This window comes from Silurus aristotelis (assembly GCF_946808225.1).
Source record: "Silurus aristotelis genome assembly, chromosome: 25".
Lineage (NCBI taxonomy): Eukaryota > Metazoa > Chordata > Actinopteri > Siluriformes > Siluridae > Silurus > Silurus aristotelis.
The window spans coordinates 4,089,281-4,109,083 of NC_139598.1; the positions used below are offsets into that span (position 1 = coordinate 4,089,281).

At 41.8% G+C, this 19,803-nt stretch overlaps 2 protein-coding genes across 16 annotated transcripts in view; one reads left to right on the top strand and one right to left on the bottom strand.

Moving 5' to 3' along the window:
- Positions 1-771: 771 nt before the first annotated feature.
- cspp1a (centrosome and spindle pole associated protein 1a) lies at positions 772-16,706 on the bottom strand. Of its 5 annotated transcripts, none has more exons than XM_083530221.1 (29): positions 16,019-16,706; positions 14,681-14,738; positions 14,469-14,572; positions 12,679-12,750; positions 12,158-12,253; positions 11,681-12,009; positions 11,488-11,586; positions 11,007-11,080; positions 10,709-10,805; positions 10,404-10,461; positions 9,185-9,426; positions 8,953-9,071; positions 8,548-8,635; positions 8,100-8,214; positions 7,506-7,653; positions 7,199-7,345; positions 6,641-6,753; positions 6,410-6,559; positions 6,182-6,301; positions 5,975-6,085; positions 5,831-5,897; positions 5,246-5,372; positions 4,855-4,988; positions 3,833-3,970; positions 3,427-3,470; positions 3,269-3,332; positions 2,637-2,731; positions 2,132-2,270; positions 772-1,244 (listed from the first exon to the last, which is right to left on the bottom strand). In XM_083530221.1, exons 1-29 carry the CDS (start codon positions 16,103-16,105, stop codon positions 1,033-1,035), a joined length of 3,447 nt encoding a protein of 1,148 aa, XP_083386347.1. In that variant the 5' UTR covers positions 16,106-16,706; the 3' UTR covers positions 772-1,032. The 5 variants fall into 5 exon arrangements, with proteins under 5 accessions (XP_083386347.1, XP_083386346.1, XP_083386345.1 ...); XM_083530220.1 differs by having other exon boundaries at positions 16,494-16,598; XM_083530219.1 differs by having other exon boundaries at positions 14,681-14,756; positions 16,019-16,245.
- Positions 16,707-17,542: 836 nt separating this feature from the next.
- The window catches only part of relch (RAB11 binding and LisH domain, coiled-coil and HEAT repeat containing), a 47,319-nt gene continuing 45,058 nt past the window's right edge, over positions 17,543-19,803 (top strand). For 7 of the 11 annotated variants that reach the window (XR_014531627.1, XM_083530212.1, XM_083530213.1 and 4 more), the window contains exon 1: positions 17,571-18,216. Coding sequence is in view for 8 of the 11 variants with exons in the window: in XM_083530212.1 (XP_083386338.1) it covers positions 17,796-18,216 (421 nt within the window). In the remaining 3 variants the exon portion in view is untranslated. Of the gene's footprint in view, positions 18,217-19,803 lie in introns of all 11 variants that reach the window. The other 4 variants (XR_014531625.1, XR_014531626.1, XM_083530211.1 and 1 more) reach the window with 3 other exon arrangements.

Consider the following 19,803-nt stretch of genomic DNA (forward strand, 5'->3'; position numbering starts at 1 on the left):
AAAAAAGTTTTATATTTCCACACAAAGACGCGTTATAGCCTCCCGCTCTGCGCTTTGAGAGGGATGTGGAACACGAGCAGGAAAGAGACCACCGATCTCTTTTTCTGATATCTTCATGTTGTAAAAGGTATGAAGAGCTTATTTTATCTTCCACAAGGGCAAGGCATTTAGGCTATGTGTGCGCGCTGCCAGAGAAAGCCAAACTAAAAATCACCCGCACGTGTGAAACGCGCTTTACAAATGAACTTGAAAAATCAATATAATTAAAAATCAAAATAATTAAACTAAAATCCAAAATACAATTAATAGCCTACGTGTGTCAAAATCATTTCCTAAAATATTCATAAGGAATTTATAAATTGTGCAAAATATTTTTAATAGGCCTACATTTAAAAAAAAATCTCTCTCTCGCCAATAGGGGGTGCTGCAGCACCCCCAGCACCCCCACTTCCTGCAGCCATGCGCTGTAGGGTCTTAATCTACATATTAGAGAAATGAAAAAAAATGTGTAGGAACCCTGAATCACCGCCTGTACTTATAAATGACATGCAGCCAATCATTTTCAAGCCCCTTCCTGGAATTTTGCATTTATGGCTGTTAAATATAAAGCTCACCGAAAAAATTATGATTGACCAAAGAAATAGCGCCACCTAGAAATGGAGTGTGATAACCCTGCATCTCTGCTGCATATGCGCCACCATCCATTCAGATCTCCTAAACCAGACGCTGGTAAAATGACATGCTGCCTGGATAAATCCACTGACCACCTACTCAGACTCCAAAAATAATTTATTTCATATTTAAAATACATGCGATTTATATACACTTCAAAATATATAAAGCCATGAGAGATACTTTCATCTGTACCAGTGCAACAGGCTGCAGTTAATCCTTTCAGGCACTGCTGGGAGGAAAAACTCCACACACTCCTACCATTTTATCTGTGGCTGTAACTCAGCAACTGTTGCAAGACAGAAGCCGAACGACCCGAAACCGAGATCACGTCTCTCGTTGCTGCTACGCGCTATGACTCTAGCCGTAGTAAGTAGACGGCGCGTCCCATGTGTCTCTCGGCAGGTTGCGGCTGGACGGCCTTCGACCTGCCATGAGCTTCTTCAGCGTCTCCGTGGTGCCGGGGCGGAGCCAGGACTCCGTGGCGACCGTCGCTGTGGAAGCACGGCGAGCAGGGGGTGGAGAAGGAGTCTGCTGCCAAAGGTCATCCTCTTCATCAGCAGGTATTTCTCCTGGAGCAGGAAAACTATTATTAAAATAATTACAATGCTTGCATTACACATCGTCATTTTAATTAGTGTTTAATCAGAACTGGACTAGTATATATATATATATATAAAATCTTTTCTATCTCAGCTGTGGGTACAAAAAAGATGGTGGTAAAACCAGACAGAAGATACAACGACCAGGCAGGACATTCTAACATAAGCCACAAAGTGAAAATCACCACATCACATGTTAATGAGTGGGATTTATTAGGCAGTGAACATTTTGTCCTAGAAGTTGACGTGTTAAAAGCCGGAAAAATGGGCAAATAAGGATTTCAGCGAATTTGACAAATAGTGCTGTCTAGACGACTGAGTCAGAGCATCTCCAAAACTGCAGCTCTTGTGGGCTGTTCCTTCTCTGCAGTGCTCAGTGTCTATCAAAAGTGGTCAGAGGATGTAATGGTGGTGAACCGTTGATGAGGTCATTCATAGATGGACAATTTCGTTGTACCCTGTGCAACAATGGTCTTGTTGGCTGTACGTGGGTTACAGGCAACTGGTTTTAATATAAGCATACATAAAAGAGAAGGGTCTTCTGAGAAGAGTGGGATGAACCTCTATTTGATATCTAAAACAGCCGAGTTTCCAGCGGTTTTCAAAACGACTTTTCTAATTTTCTAGAGGTTCTTTTATAAAAAAAAAAATAAAAAAAAAAGTCAACAGAGACTAATGGAGTTCTTAATCTGTGTCCTAATGAACCAGCATCGGATTATATTTAATCAATGCGCACACCAACGCACTGTCACTCTGGTTAAGGACGACGTCTGTCAAATGGCATAAATGTAAAGTTACCCAAAATTAAAGATTTTTCAGGATTTTGTCAGACAATCAGAGTTTTCTTGCTCTCTCACCTAATCTCTGGTCCTTCTCGCTCATGTCATCCAACACCCTCATCCTGTGCCGGTTCAGCTCCTGTACCCTGTCAAGCAGGAAGCTGTTCGCCGAGCCCACAGAATAGCTCTTCCTCTCTCCGCTGGGAGTCTCCACACCCTGAAATAAACAAACATCCACATCATTCAGCGACACAATGCTTCTCAAAGTCATTCACGAAAGTCCACCAGCAGCTTGAGAGGCATCGCCATTGGCCATCAAAATATATCGTTTTTATAATGACAGGAAAACCTTAACTATCATTATCAAATGATTAGGGGTCCGAGAAGATTCTAATTTTTTCCTCTGTTGTCAAACCTCAGTAAATTTTATAAAAACATGGTCTATAGGAGATGCAGATTAAGTAAAATAACTTTCAGCCAATCAGCTTCAAACAGACATTTCACATACTCACGATTTGCAAGTTTTCTAACGACCACTCAGTTCTAATAACACAAAAAAATAAAAAAAAAAACACGCACTTACATCAAAGAACTCATTCCTCCTGGCTCGCCGTCTCCTCTCTCTGGCTGAGATACGATCAGAGGGTGGTGTTATCGGGAAGGAATAACCGTTAGCATCTGCACAGCAACAATAACCAAATTAATCAACACTGCTATTTTCGCCTTTAAGTGAATGGTTTACTTGCAAATGTTGCTTATGGTATAGACAAAAGAAATTCATTTCACATTCCTAATGAACAGGTTGTCATACGACCAGGAAGGTGCAATCAAGAGATATGATCTGGACAACCGATAGCGGATTTAACCGATAGCTTGGTTGGATCGTAGCTGCCGATACCTGATTAACTGAGTTTTTAAAAAAAATTTTTAAAAAGCATTGAAATTTTTATTATTTATATATTATATATATAATAAATAAATAAAATAAATAAATAATATACATAATTAAATTAATATTCCATTTGTAACATTAACTGAATTTGTTTAGGACAACATATGCTTATATCAATCGGCATCAATAGTTGTGGCTGGCCCGGGCATGATTTTAACCACAGACCATGAATCTGTGAAGAATGAATCTTGTTTAAAAGACCAGCCGAAAACCGTAGTCCAGACAGGTCTTGGTGACCAAAAAAAAAAAAACCATCAGCTCACCAATGAAAGCACTTTCTGACTCTAGAAGCATGTTTCTTCCAGTCTCGTCGACACAGCTCTCCCTCTGTAGGCAGAAAACATTAAGTAAATAAACAGGAAAACGCAGTAAAATGGATCACACTGAAGCAGGTCCGCTCCGCTGTTCTGCTCTCACTCACCCGACGAGGAGCAGACTTCATGGGAGACGACAGGTCAAAGTAATCTAATATAAGAGAGACAAGTCAAAGCAAAGAAGAGAGAGAGAGTGTGAGTGTGTGTGTCCATGCAAACATGACCCTACAGGACTGGGCACATAATATAAACCGGATGATCTATACTGCGCCATCCGGCACAATAATTCAGGATGAAGGGAATAAATCACTGCTCATTGGAGGAAACACTAGACCAAGATCAACTGTTTATTTCATCCTAGACTTGATTATAGTTTTTTTTAATGATTGCAAAACGTTAAAACCAAAGGGCATGAACAGGATCAGCCCTAGAGCCACAGTAGTCAGCTACTAATCTCCTCGGTATAACTCGCGTTTGTTGGAATGCATGCGTGTTTGGGTGTCTGGATCGGACCGACGGCTCCGGCTCTCTGCATGTTGTCGAGTCTGCGCTGTTGCTCTCTGAGTAGAGCCTGCTGCTGGATCTCCAGGCTGGCCTGGTCAGTGGGTGGCTCGGGATACGCACGCCTCACTTTCTCCCGAGACTCGCCGTCTGCAACGAAAGCACAACACAAAACAGTATCGGGTCATCTGTGCTGCATGGTGGCACCCCTGAAGCGTGAGAGAGCACACTCTAATCAGTCATTTTCAGTTCCTATGCATTTTGGAAAAGTATGGAATTTGATTTGAGTGATTTCCAGGATGAAGTATTGAAAAATACTTGTTTCCATACTATTGCCCTATTCGGATTTTCTAAAATTTTTATAAAAAAAATATAAAATAAATAAATCACGTCTACAATACATTTGAAAAAGGAGTTTCCGTCAAAAAAACTTTCCTCATCCACACTTGTTTTTAGTCGTTACCTAAAAGTCGCTCATGTTGGTTGCTAAATATGGTCTTAAAATCTTTAGGGAAGTCTGCATATCTGGGTCTGGAAAAGTATGGAATTTTTTAAATGGAAAGATATGTAGGAACTCTGCATTCTGTTGCTAAGCACAAAGCATTCAGGACCCATTTTTGACATTTTTTTTCCTTCCTGTTTAAAATCTAGGAGTTGATGTGTTTGGATTATTTGTAGCAGCAGGTGTCTTGTTGAATTTCGCTAAAATAGGTCAACAATCTGTCAGGAAAAGCTGCAGATATTGGTTTACAAAAGAAACGATACGCTTGGTCATTATTTACACCTCGCACACTATTGTTAGCACATTTCAGAGTGCCCTTGATCAGTGTGTTCTACATATTCAAAAATGTTCCCTGATAAATGAAGCAATGTGATGAGGGGTGTTCAAGTCAAACTGGGACTTTTGGGTTTAACACATTTTAAGAAGTGGAATCTGCATTTCTTTTTCAGCAACAATGTAGCTGACTAGCCATTAGTTTGGTGTCCTCATGAAGCTGTTCATGTTATATAACCATTTAGATGTTCTATTGTACCTCTGTACTTGAGCTTGTTGAAGTCCTGTATGATCTGACTTTTCAGGGGTCTGTTCGAAGGTGGTCTTTCTTTAGGCATCTGCATCTTCAGTCTGACCATGTCGAAGGCATTGAGCTGAGGTTGCGCTATGTGCCTACAAACACACACAACACACAGTAGTCATTAAACCACCTATTGCGTTCGCATAGTACTGTAGGGGAGAAAAGATGATTACACAGCATGTTGTAAGCTGATGTGTGTTGCATCAGTTCCTCAATCCCACACACACAGTCCACTGGCATACAAGACTCAAAGACATGGAAACAGCAGGGTCTCCTTGTGCACTGTGTTATGGGTCTAAGATTAAAGTACTATGGCCATAAAGTAAACCAGGAGCAATGTGTGCATTACCGGTTTTTCAGTGGAGTTGGTGTCTCCTCTCTGTCCGATTGTAGTAGCTGCCCTTCAAGTCGTTTCTGCTCGCTTCTAAGGTGCCTACGCAGAACCGACAGCTCCCTGATCACACCCTTCTGCTCCTCTAAAACACACACCATAATCAACGCGAGCCAACAATCAGTACCCTAGCTAAACAACCTTATCTGAATCAAATCCTTTCACAAAGAATTGTTTTTTGTTGTTCTATGAGGTGGAATCAAAAAGTGGAGACTAGCACAGTTTACAAAAAAGTCCTTTATTCATCTACACCTCCAAAACACTCCCCGTGCACAGCAATACAACACTCCTGGTGTGGAAGTGAGAATCCGGGGAGAAACTCTCGTGTGAGGAGCACGTGAGCTTTTAGTCACCGAGGTTGGAGTAGAACCGGTTCCACAGCTCCCGATGTACACAGGACGATGTCTTTTGGCACACTAATCAATTGAGGTCGGTGCTCCCTGTGACTGTACAGCCTTGTTCTGCCATCTGTTGGCGTGTTACAAAACTAGTCTTGAACCTTTTTTATAATGACTGATATATGACTAATGAGTTGATGCGTACCTGCTGCTCGGATCTGGTTCCTCTGTGCTGGAACCGGTGGGGACTGGGGGGTGGGATTAGAGCGAACCTGTGAAACGGTACACTGCGATGAGAAATCGGGCGCTTTTATGACTTTTCCTTCACGTGGTGTTGTATGTGACTCACAGAGACGTCTGTGGTGGAACGCTGGCTGTCGATTGAAGGAGGTCTGGGGAGAATCTGTTTTCCGAGTCTCTTTTGTAACGCAGGGATGGGCGGTGATTCAGACCTGAAGTCCTTTGGATTCACAAAATGATTTGCATAAGTGGTTCAACCAACGATGTGGAAGAAAAATCCCGAACGCTTCATAAATAAATAAATAATTGCCCCGACCTGCTTGTACTGTGTCTTCGGCGGCTCGTTCGCTTTCGCTTCTTCCTGTTTCTTTTTTTTTTCTGCCTCTCTGCGCCGCTCCTCCGCTTGCCGAATGATCTCCTGGTTTCTGGCGTTTTTCTGGCAAGAAAAAAAAAAAAAAAATTATAAATACAAAATGTAAACTGCTTTTATACGTGCGATATAATAGTCATATTTTTTATATTATCAAGAAGTACAGGAACACACCTCCATTTCCTTGCGTTTTTCCTTTTTTTGCTCCTCCTCAAACTGCCTCTGCATTTGCGCTCGCTCTTCAGCCAGCCTCTTCTCCTCCTGCTCCTCCTCCAGCCTCAGCCTTTGTCTCCTCTCTGCCTCCATCCTCTGCTTCTCCTCAATCTGTGTGAACCCAGAATACAATGTTGCCTCACTCAGGAGAATGTCGCATATGGTGTACTTGTGAAGGGAAGTGTGCCGTACCTGCTGTTTCAGACTTTCCTTGTATCGCTCCTTCTCGCGGACTTGCAGCGCCGTCGGTAGCTCACTGAACACGTTTCCTCGGGCGTACGGCGAGGGCTGGGTGAAGGAGGAAACTGCAGGAGGAAATAAGGGCCTTTGCACTTTATTTTAACTCAAGGCGTTGGCGGATACAGAAAACGTTACCATTACAATATCTACCTTTTAGTCCACGTATGAAAATTAAAAATCGTTAAAATCGTTCAAAGTGCTACTTTTCAGGCAAAAAAGAAAATGCTGAATATTTCTTCCTATTCCGAGACTTCTAGACATCCAGTTACAGCTCAGCCTCAGTTTAACAGCAAGCAGAACATTTTGAGAGGAATAAATGGTTCCTGACTAAAACTTGGAACAACATCAGTGGCCTTATTTGCATGATTACTTTTCTTTTTGAAAGTAGTTTAAGTTTAAAAAATGGTTTGGGTACATGATCATTTTCATTGATAGTGTTTGACTTTTTAATATCATTCTAATAATAGATCGGTTTTGGAAATGGGGTTGTAGATCACTACGCATGCATACCTTTATCATCTAATACTCTGTGCAAAGAAGGAACTTTATCCTCTGCCCTTGATGAAGCTTCATCCACTGATGCCACGGCTCTTCTGCTACGCAATTCTGGGTTGACATAAGCCTCCTCGTTAGTCCTGTGCATACGCTTTAGATCGCCTAGAAATGGACAAAGAAAGCAATCGCGTTACTTCCTGGATTTACTTCGGGCCACAAGTAGTTCTGCGAGGTTCTATACAATGTAACGACTGAATCTTGAGGCGATCTGTGGGAACAGACTACGCGACTGAACAAAATATGACGACACGAAAACACTTACTGATTAGGTTTCCTTGATCATCCCGAAGTGGAGCCCCGGCTCCTCCTCGTCCCCACGGCTCATAAGCTTTCATCTCCGCCTCCAGTTTAGACTCGTACCTTTCCTTCTCCTCCCTCTCCCTTCTCCTCCTTTCCTGTTTTTCTTCAATCTGTGACCAGAAATGTGTGACTGATCGTTTTCAAGATGGTGGAATATTCCTACATTTTAAATATTCTGACCCAAAAGGACAGCACACACACAGGGCTTTGCAAAATGGGTTTTCTGTTGCCTTACTAACATGCTGACATGCTCTCCTACCTGATCTCTTCCTGTCAAAACACTAAAAATCATTAGATTGATTGACCAATTTTTCCTGCTGCCAGAGTACACCAATGGTGCTCACATTTAACATTTTAGTACTATGATTTTGGGGGGGAAAAAAAAAAAAAAAAAAAAAAGAGAAAATTCCTCTATTTTGTGCAGCATAAACACCATCACCATTCTTACAAAAAGTACACCGGTTCCAAACAATCACAGATTCACCTGGGGGGGCGGGGTTTGCCAACTCCTAGTTCCAAAATTTCCCGTTTCCCTGCACTACCTGCAGCACTGTACCTGTTGTTTGAGAGCATCCTTGTAGCTCAGATCATGATCCTTGGGATGTTGATGTCTTTCAGAGGGATATGCTCCGATGCCAATCCTAGGAGTAACGCCATGCTGAGAGGTTGGTCTACAGAAAGATTAGAGATTGTTATTTACAGAGCATGAAACAGATAAACCATAAACCGAAATATAATCGGAACCGTCTACATTTTGGCCTTGATGCTGATGCTGGCACAGATAATATCATAATAAAGTGAGAATAATATTGGCTTCAAAACAGGGTTAAATCTTCCACCGAGTGGTCCTACGTGAGGCAATGGAAGCAAAGGAGGGGCTACAGGCACAAATGACCTGATAAAGATAAACAAACCTCAGCACAAGGTAGGTGAGAAATATGGCTACAGAGAAAGTTAACTAGTGTAAAGCAAATGATTTAACAGCAGTATAAAAGACCACCTACTGTGCAAAGACTCCAGTGGGAGGCTGAGTGACTGATGCAAGTGCTCTGGCTGGGAGATTATGTGACTGCTGCACTGCCGAAGGTCCGTCTAGCACGCACACACACACACACACACACACAAATTAATGTACATAACACACTGGATGTTAATGTTTAACAAATCCTGTTTATGTTCATTCTATCAGCAGTTCATCTGCAATGATTTCAGCAAAAAGTCTAAACATTCCTTCCAGAATGTCACAGTATATTTTGTATACTACTTTTGGCGGGTCTGTGATGATAAAAAATTATCCGATCAGTCACTTAATAACTGTAATGTGATCCGAAACGTGAATTTTGAGATCCGTTGCACCACTAACATGTTTATTTTTTTCTTCAAGTAAAATCAATGATAAAAACACTTACAGTGGGTCAGATTAGGGTCTAGGGGATTCCTGGCTCCATAGTAATAGTAGGCTTCATCGTAGGGAGTGCTGTACACCTCAGAGAGGGAAGGAGCAGGTGGAGGAGGAACTCGTGCAACTCTGAGTTCAAAAAATAAATAAAATAAAAAAAAAACACAAGTTGATTAGAACACAGTTTACAGATCAGATGAAAAGCATAACAGCATTGTGCAAATGTGAGTTATAAAGATCACCTTGGGACAACTATTTCTCCAATCGTTCCTGAGAGGTCTTTGTGAAAGTTTTCACTGAAGGCAAGTATGGGAGACTGGAAAGCAACACGGGGTCTCTCAGGTGGCGCACTCTCCACTTCATGTGTCCTCTTGTCCATGTTCGTCCCAAAGTTGCCAAGTCCCCTTTCGGCCTTGTAGGCCAAGTCCCGTCTCCTGCCCTCATGCTCTCTCCTTACAGCACCAAACTGCTTAATCCTGTCAGCCTGCAGGAGACCAGACAATGACACGGTCATATATTGAAACCAAAAAAAAAGCAGGATGTGTTAAAAGGATTCTGGTATGAACAGAATGTGGTACCAAAAAGGAAACAGTACATGACTGAAAATTATAAGGAATTAAATAATGATTTAAATTGGAATTTGCAATGTGGAATGTGTTGCAACGGGGGAAAAAAAAAAAGCAAGCAAGCCTGCCATCTACTGTATAAAGAGCCACACTTTTACCTGCTCCTGGTGGTGCTAAAACACAATCACAAGGCAGGGATCAGACATCAGCTTAATGTGTATAAATCAGTTCAGCAAATCATGCCTTCATATCACAAATACAGGTAGTTCCCGAGTTACGATGGAGGTGTTACGATGAGCCTATTAAAACGTGAACAATTTTAGATTGAGACATGGCCTTGCCTACCCAGGAGTCTCAACAACTAGTGATCAGTATAGTGTACTGTAACATGTTCATTGAACTCTGAGCAATTTACTCTACCGTAATGAATTAACTACAGTATAATAATTTATAAAAAGAAGCACACCTGTAGCTGATGACACTAATCGACAAAATCTACAATAATAAAAAAAAATGATAATAAATAAATAAAAAAAGAGCTCAAATTGGGCTTTGATACACCAAAACACAGGAAGACAAAAATAATAATAAAAATAATAAAAATAATAAAAAAATAAAAAGCGCTCCAACACCAAGAGAACTAACCCTTATCGTACCACATACGTGCTGCTTAAAATATTTATTACAGTTTTGCCGTATAGTCATCGTAAGATTTATAAAAAAAAAACAACATGGTAACTTTGGGACTACCTGTATATTAATCAGCTGGCTTACAAAGGGATTTTCACATCTTGTAGACAAAACCTTTAAACATTTCGCATACGTTTGCAACTTTATCCCCCCCCCCCCCCAGAGGTAAAACAAAGACTTCACAGACACCATAATGTCTGAATACCTCCTTCTCTGGATCAATGGCTCCTGTAGCAGCAACTCTCATCTCGAGATCCTTTTCCCTACAAAAACAGTTATAATGCATTAATGCACAAACAGTTTAAACAGTGTAGCTTTAAGTAGGTGAACAGAATTATTATTTTTTTCCTTAAAAATATTAAAAAAAAATATTATATATATATATATATATATATATATATATATATATATATATATATATATATATATATAAATATTGTGTGAATAAGAATAATTGCATGAGAGGAAGATAACTGTTATAATAATCCCTATTCGCTGAATTGGACCCACTTTTTCTTATTTCGGCGCTGTTCGGCCATTTGCTCCAGCAGTTCCTGTTTGTAGCGCTCTTTCCTTCTTTGAACATCCCCCTCTTCCTCAGCAACCCCTGTTGCAGTGATTTTAATAAATACATTTTTATTTTATTATTATTTTATTTATATATATATATATATATATATTATATAAAAAACATAAAAAAAAAATAAAAAAGACAAAATTACAGGTTTTAAAATCTGAACCCCGGCACTGCATTTCAGGTATCGACAATCAAATCACGCCTTAATAAAGAGGTGATGAAGCTACTAACCAATAAGAAGTCCTGTAGCAAAATCTGTCATGTTCTTCTTGTTGGCAGCTCTGGTTTGCGCTGGAGGGAACGGACTGTAGGACGAACAGGAAGCAAAAATCAAAAGCCAGTACACTGTAGACGTATTCTAACTGTGGCTCTACATCCCACACCCAGCCGATCAAAGAATGTCTGGTTCTGCAGCACTTCCCATCTTTCTACAGATCGATGCTTTTAACCAGCAATAAATCTTAGGCATTTTTGCACATTCTGGCTTTCTCTTATAGACACCCTGATTAAGAGGAACAAAAAGCCAGACTGGAATCTGAACTGAAAAAAACCTGCCTAAACAATTTCCATGCTATATTCCTATTCCATTAACATTTTCAAATAGAAAAGGATTTACTTCTGCAATTGCCTCATTAACTACTTAATGCACTTTAATTTTACTTCAACTGCAGCGTTCTAAAATCCAATTACTGTAATCGTTCTAATTCAGTACTCGGCTTTAATCGGTGCCAGTGGCGTCCGTCTCTGCTCCTCTCGATGGTCCTCTTCATTAACAGCAGGAACCTCTGCTTCTCTCCTCTCCAGAACAAACCTTTTTAGTGGGAATACAATCAGTTTAATGACATGCTCAGGGAGCTCTCAGTGCACATCAACTGCAATCACATGCGTTTATTACTTCAACACACCGATCGGCTCTGTGCTGGCGATTTCTGTGTCTCCTGCCAGATGCTTGCGGCTCAGTTTGACGTTTGGACCTTCCCTTTCGCAAGAGCTCGAGCTCTTCTTGTTCCTCCTCAGCAGAACTCTGCTCCTCCGCTGTGCTGTAACGCTCCCTCCTGGACCTTCTGTGCCAGCGTCTAGCAGTGTCCTTTGAACCTCTGCGTGTTGGCGTCAGCACGGGTTCAATCTGGTTGTCCCTCTTGGAATGCTGCACCGTCTCTGGACTTCTCCTTCCCCGTGATTTGGGGGAAAACGAAGGACGATATGAAGAGATGAAATGATCTTTTCCACGTGGCTGAGGAACGATCTATATTAAGTGATTGTGTATGTATGTAAGTCATTTAAATGTATTGTGCTCTCCTCTTCCCTGGAGCATTCACACCCTATGATTTTATCCACATACTGATCTACATCATAAATTAGTAGAAAAGACAAACTTAAACCTGAGATGGGTTCGGAGTTTTCCTCATCTTCTGCATTTCTTCATCTCCTCTAAGTAAGGGACTCTGGTCCTGAATCCACTCATCTAGCGTCTTGTCCTGATTAAACATTTTACACAAAGAATTGATATGAAGCGGCAAAATCTACCAGAAAATATTCTCATATTATTTCATCAATAACATCAAGAGCTAAAATTAGAGGTCAAGCTGAAGTTAAAAAAAGAATAAATTGTTAATATAATAAGCAGTTATAGACTACATGACCTGGTGTAGTGTATATTGTAACATGAATCTTATGCATTGCTATCAAGTCACACCAACCAGCAACAGATTCAAATGTCAATGAATAGTGTTGCTGCTGGACAACGAATCTCTCGCGACGTCGACACGCCCGTGTTAAACTCGTTACTCTGTTGTCAGTGGCTGGTGTGTTATGCATAATGCATTCGCTTCTTTGATTACCATCTCTACTGCAAACACACACACCCACACCCACACCCACACCCACACCCACATACACTCACTTTAGTAGTAGTTGTAGGAAGAGACCTTGTTTGCAGTTGAGACAATGGCTTACTGGCATTGACATTTTGCTTCTAGAACGCAAGATCACAATAAGTGCTTCGTTAATAAATGCCAGAAAAATGTAAGAAAGATTCAAAATAAGTAAGATTACACTAATGCCTCAAACACAAAGAATGAGGACACAAATGCCCTCTTAAGTAAAAAAAAAAAACTAAATTGTAATCTGTTGCGGTTATTGCAAACCTATACCACGGCACGTCTGATTGGTCAGAGGGGGCTGATTCTCTACTATCCCAATCCCTTTACACTGCACTATTAGCTTGAGCACTATAGATCCGAATTGTGTACAGACGGTCCCTGATTTATGGTGAAGATGTGTTCTGATGAGCCCATTCCGTCCTGAAAATATCACAACTCATGACATGGTCTTTCCTACCCAGGAGTCCTAAAGATCAGAGTTTAATGTTCTTTTCTTAGTGCTATGTCAACTTCTATGATTATGTTCATGGGCTAAAGCTTGGCTTTGTTATACAATTAGAAAGAAAATTCTAAACAAGATGTTCATGATTACTTTTTTCTAAAAACTTTAAATACTACGTTTAAGTTTACTTGCTTGAAAAACCTTTAAGAGTGTCAACAGGTTTCTCTAAGGGCTATAAGTATTACAGTCCATCAAAACATGCTCGATGGACATCAGGATGTGTATGGGGCAGGACGGAGTCATTTACAGTACCGTACTGTATAAACGATACAGTATATATGCATGTGGCAGTGGCTGCATGGACGAGCGGCGGGTTTTTCCTTTCGTTGCTATGCACCTGTATTATGCAATGACAATAAAGTTCTGTCTGTCTGTGGGATTTTTAAGGCATTTGTACTTTAGAGACATTGTTCTTTACCCAGTTTACACCCAGGTCCTGAACACGACTTGGTAGATATTGTTAAAGAAAGAAAGAAAAATCCTGAAAAAAAAAAAAACAAAAAAAACAGGACCTTTCTGGACAAACACTTCGTATTGTGTTGCTTTTTGGCACAAATATACTATAAGGATTCTTAATCCGACCAACCAGAGTCTGTAAAACCGCTTTGTGAAAATGACTGCACTAAAAGCAGCAACACAAATCGAACACATTTTAAACATCGCTTTATAAAAACTCTGGACCCTTAAAGCAGACATGTTAACACAGCTCTCCAAGATGTAGCCGAACACATCACTAATGACTCTCCTTCACGTCTCCCTGCTGTGTGCATGCAGTGTTCCTTGGACACCTACGGAAACCTCACCTGGGTTCGTTAATGAGCTGATGAAGCAGGTCACGTGTGGAAAAGCCGAGCAAACTAAATGTACTCTGCGAGGATTATTTGTGATGTACAGCACAGAGAGACAGGCGCATTGCTGAATTAGAATTTCTTTTCTATTTACTGGTAAATCGTGGGTTTTAGAAGGTATGTTCAACCAGAAAGATTCTTCTTGGGCCTGGTCCTAAAATAAACTTGCTGACATGCGTGCTCTCAGCTCATTCTCATTTCATCTGGCTACAAATGTGCATTTCCGAGGAAATAAACACAACTGTGACTTCATCTACACACGTAGGTGAACGTGGATTTGATCCTAAACCTGGGGTCGTGTGTGTGCACATTCTACCCATGGCTTCCTCCCACCTCCCAGACACACAAGTGACGTCAGTACGTGGCTGGGTTACACTAAATGACCTATTTAGGTGTGAACGAATAAACCCACCCTCATGCCCAGAGTTTCATCTAAAGATGAAATGTCTAGCAGAAGCACCTGAGACATGTAGCGCATGAAATCCAGACGAAGCTCTTCTTTTAACTTTTGCTTCTTGCGCTCGTACTCCTCTCCTAGCTGCAAACTTAAACCGTAACCTTCATCTGAAACGGAGGAATAAAGACAAAAAAAGTTATGATTGCGCCAACATCGTTCATTTATTTGTTAAAAAATTACATTGTAATTATCGCGAAATTGGATTTTGGGCCCACCTTTATGAGGTTTGATTTGTGATGCAGGTTTTCCAGGAGGCTCCGCAGTTTCCACTGCCTTTCGTCCAAAGCTTGACTGATGAAGGGCGGGAAAAAAAAAAAAGTGGTATCCATAAATATACAGATTAATTATTCAAACAGTGCATTATGTAAATTAGAGGTTAAATAAAAACACTTATGGTTGAATACGGTTTAAAAAATTTTTTTTTAATTCTCACATACATTCATACATCATGTAGCGCAATATGTTCCCTCAGGAACATATTAAGTGGCGGACCACAAGTTTGTGTTTTTTGTATTATGATTATTAAACAATGCCAGGAGTATACAAAAGAAACTAAGAAGTGAGTGCACTTCCCGTGGGCTCACCACCTGCAGGAGGGACCGTAAGGGACGGTGCTGAGAGGATTGGGCAGCAGTCGAAGGCGGGGGCCTGCTTAGACTGCTGCCCCCGCGACCCGAATTACGGATAAACGGGAGAAAATGAATGAAGTTAGTGCATGCGACTGTGGCGAGCGACTAGCGCTATGGATTCTGGGAACATCTTCCCAGAAGAGTGGAGGGAACTATAAGAGCAAATTGGGACAAAATGTGAAATGCGATGTTTAAAAATCACAAAATACTTATGACCAGGACTTTCATAACCTATGATCTATAACCCATTCACCACTGAAGCAGCCGGTTTTCAAATATCCCAGCTTGTCAGAAAGCACATGGTTCAGAGCACATGGTTCTCCACCCCTAGAGCAGGAAGGGTTAAGAGCCTTGACATTAACAAGAACTTTCATGAAGTGCCCAAGAGTCCAACAGTGGACCATTAACAAAAACAGTCATGGCCAGGACGACAAGACCAACAGTGGCAGCTTGGCAGTGTGGGGGCTTAGACCTCAGAACTTCTGATCTGTAAACCAGAGCCTTCACCAATGAACGTTCCACATGTTCTCACTTGTCAGGAAGTTGGGGGTCAGAGTGCATGGTACAGCACCCATAGAGCAAATACTGGCTTTGAGCAAAAGGTCCAAAACTGGCTGGGGCTGGAACCCCTGACCTCCTGATTAGGAACCCTTAACCACAGAACCCTATTTAGCGTGCAAACTCAAATTACGATGTGCATAATTATGACAAGATGCATGAAGGGGTCAAGGGGCGTGACTATAAAAATTGTCATTTCTAAATAGTTTTGTAAATAAGTAGGAACACAAATTATAATTTATCGCACCTTTAAAGAACTGAAGATACAGAGCCCCACCCACAGCCCCGCCCCCCAGCGCAATTCCCGCCCACAGCACCACCACCCCCCCATAAAAAAAACCAAAAAACTAACCCAGGCTACATCACCTTCATTTCCATATAAGGCAAGTCTCCAATTCCAGTCGCTATTTTCGACTTTTCTTCGACAAACTCTTGATTTCGCGCGGTCTCCATCTTCCTCCCTCGTCCGGTTCTTATTTTACGTTTTTAACTCGTTAAAATGTTGTTCGGTATAAACCCAAGTGTTCAGCAGCATAACAACAATCAGACTGAGCAAGCTTTTTTTCCTCTTTAAATCCTCGTTACCACTTTATAGCCGAAAAGGTGTCACGTGAGAAGCCTGCCAGCCAATCACATGCATCCGAATTCAACAAGCGTTCAACAAGTGTATCCTGGCAACCGCACGCTAGCAACAGAGCGCGCGCAGCCCAGGCTGACTGACTTCATTTAGAAAACTCTCATAGAGACTCTTCTTTATAATGGGACTTTTATAACTGTTAAACCGAATGTGGACGCGCCCCGAAAGCGGGAAAAAGTCTCCGCTCTTCCGTATTTACTTTACCCAAATCGCTATAAATGCGTAGTCGCGGGCTGCGTCTCCGCTCGCGCTGCCGTGTCGCCTAAAAAAAAAAAAAAACAGGATGCGAATCATTCTAGTGTGCATATCAAAATAAAAGTGTCATTACCCAGCCTATTTTAGAAAGAAAGAACATACGCGTATCTATAACGCTAATAAATATATTTAATATACCGATTCAGAAATTACAGACGTTCTTGTTTTCTCGTGATCACGACTTAATTTTTCTCGTGATCTATCATATATCAACGCCTACCAACCTGTGCATATGGTAATATTTCACACTGCTACCGATGCACTTCTGGTTTGATGATAACTGTATTTCTTTATGTTTATAATAAATTAAAGCCCAGGAGCGCCATTGTGTGGTCACGTGTCGCTTTGTAACGTGTGAACCTTTACTTTGAAATATTCCTGTTCACTTCCGCTTCTGCAAAAAAAAAAATAATAATAATAATAATAATAATAAAAACCTTGCAGTACAGTAGATGAGCGCTAGACGGCGCAGTAAATTAAAATCAATCAACCACTGTTAAATAACCTGAACTTTTTTAAAATAAATAAATAAATAAATAACTAAATCAAGATAATAAAAATATAGTTAATATATAAATATAATTCAACATCATTATTTAGTCTAATAAACTAGTCTTTATCCTTGGAGCTGTCTGTCGATCTGTCGATTAACAAAGCGTCACTTCCGGTAATGTAGGAAGTCCTGTTATCAGAATGGAGGCAGGTGTCGCCCTTTAACTTCCCCTACCTATATTCCGGTAAACCCGCCCCCTCTTTGCTGATTTGTCAGTATTTCAGACGCCTTATTCGCCCACCGAGGTTCATATATATGTATATATTTTGAGTAAAATATACAACAATGTAAACATTTGGTTAAAATTTTTTACTTCTTATTACAATCAATATGGCGGATTCGTGAAGCTGCTGATCATTTTATTAATGCAGCGTCTCATCCGCAATGCTGTCTGGTCGCTATGGTGACCATTTGACCCTTTTTTGAAGACGAAACGGCGTCAAACAATCCCAGAAGAGGAGGCGGGATCTGCCGGAATACAGGTGGGATAGAGAGCCGGACGCCAGGGTTGTATTGAGATGCCGTTGATCCAAGTGGAGGTCTGAAGCCCGTCAGCGATCGGAAGCGACTCCGCTGAACGCGGTTCAGACTCCATCAGGCGGCTTCGTCCCTCCCTCCCTCCCTCCTTCCTTCCTTCCTTCCTTCCTTCCTTCCTTCCTTCTTTCTTTCCTCTCCCCGGGATCGTAGACGTACAAAAAATGGCGGCCAGCGTCAACCCGTTCAACACGAGCGACTCGGAGGACGAAACGGAGCGTCGGAGACGCGACACCGCGCAGCGCAGCCCGAGCGACGAGGCGCAAGGCCGGAGCCCCGGGCCTCTCTCTCCTCCGCCGACCGACGCGGATCCCGGCACGCTTTTGTCATCCGGCACCCGGGCAGGTGCGGTCCCCGGTGGCGGTGAGCCTGCGCGTGTGTCAGTGGACGCGATCGCCGCGCAGCTCCTCCGCGATCAGTACATCCTCACGGCCCTGGAGCTGCACACCGAGCTGCTGGAGGCCGGCAGGGAGCTGCCCAGGCTCCGCGATTACTTCTCCAACCCGGGCAACTTCGAGCGGCAGAGCGCCACACCGCCCGCCTGCAAGGAGCAGGGACTCGGGCTCGGAGCTGCAGGAGCCCTAAGTAAGTGATGCGCCTCGGTCTGGCCTCGTTTATCCACATCAAGCACTGGTTACTCCTGGAGCAAATTTCTCAGGGTGCATAGAGCATCATTACCCCACTGTCCACTGTCCACACCCTCCTGCACTTAGAGTCATAGGTCCTTCAATATCCAGGTGTCACATCTGGACACATCCTAAATTGTCTTCTTACTATCCATCTAGTGTGCACTTCATCTGTAGGCTGTTATTTTAAACCATGTGTCTCAGGACACAATGAACTGTCACTCTTGTCTAGTGCACTTTTATAGGCAGTGATGATTCATATGGCTTCCAAATACACACTAAATCTAGTGCACTACATTTACATGTCATAGTAGTGAATTCAAAGGGGAACTCGGATGATTTCCTCACTAATTGTTTGACTTATTTAGTCACTGAAGATGACCCTTTATACCCTCTGTAGTCATACTGTAGTAACCCTATCCTGTTCAAGGGCCCTACATGCATGGTCCAATCCCAAACGGTTGGTAGTAGTGTATTATATACAGTATATTGCACCACATAGATTGCAGGATTTGCTTTTTCCTTCCCTTTAAAGTTCAGCGTCAAAACCCGTACCTCAGTGTCCGCTAAGACGTCTATTATGAAATCTTATTTCGTTCCCAATTAGTGCACTTTCAGAGCCTTCATTTCACACCACACATGAATTAGTCATGTTTAATGTTTAGACTTAGAGCACTAGACCGTGTGCCTGGTTTATTTTACTGCATACTTCTGTGCATCTAAACAATATTATATGGTACCAGATCCTATTATAAAAGCCATTACTTTTACATTAGAGTATAAAATTAATAAATTGGCACCAAATCCTGATAGGTCACTACACAGGGTATTAAAGGCATGATTTAGTACCAGATCATGATCCAAAATTGGGTATGAAATAAATCATTTCGCACCAAATCCCACATGGGGTATTAAAGGCATGATTTGGCGCCAGCTCCTGATGCACTACATTGGGTTCAGAAACCCTTTTCAGGTTGTGTATTATTGTGTATGTTTTGCTGATGATCAGAGTTTTCCCCCTCAATGATCCCAGCCATGCAGGTGCAGGTGGATAAAAAGAAAAGGAAAAACGGGGCCAGTCATGCGATCGGTACGTAACCGCGTGTGTCGAGAGATTTTGCGGTTTTGTGCACTGTGTGGGACGTCAGTGGCGTGAGCTCTCTTTCCTGGTTGTCATTCCTCCTGCTGAGTCGCCTGTGTGATTATTCCTGACGCCGTGTCCTTCTCTGCCTCTTGTTTACTTTTCACAGCATGGCTTTTGATTATTTCCACTCGCTTCTACTGTTACTGGTTTCTTGTCAAGGTTATGCATGCGATTGAAGTGTTTGACCCACAGCGTACTTCGGTACAGGTGTTAGATAACGGCGCACAGGGCCCAGGTTCAGGTTTCGTTGAAAATACTTGTTTGATCACATTGCTGCAATGATCGGGCTACAAGTATTAGAAATGGTGCCAAACTTTGATAATACAATGAAGCAAACTGTACCATCTAATGCTAGGAAATGGTGTGTGATTGTGTGTGTGTGTGTGTGATTAGTTCTAATTG

Bases quoted from the DNA above. Each gene is read 5' to 3' on its own strand.
- cspp1a (XM_083530219.1), bottom strand. From the start codon at position 16,105: ATGGAGACCGCGCGAAATCAAGAGTTTGTCGAAGAAAAGTCGAAAATA. The intron at 4,989-5,245 runs GTAATGCACACA...GTGTGTTTGTAG, and splicing joins CCAACTCCACTGAAAAACCG to GCACATAGCGCAACCTCAGC. The intron at 1,245-2,131 runs GTGAGAGAGCAA...TTCCTGCTCCAG, and splicing joins CGAGAAGGACCAGAGATTAG to GAGAAATACCTGCTGATGAA.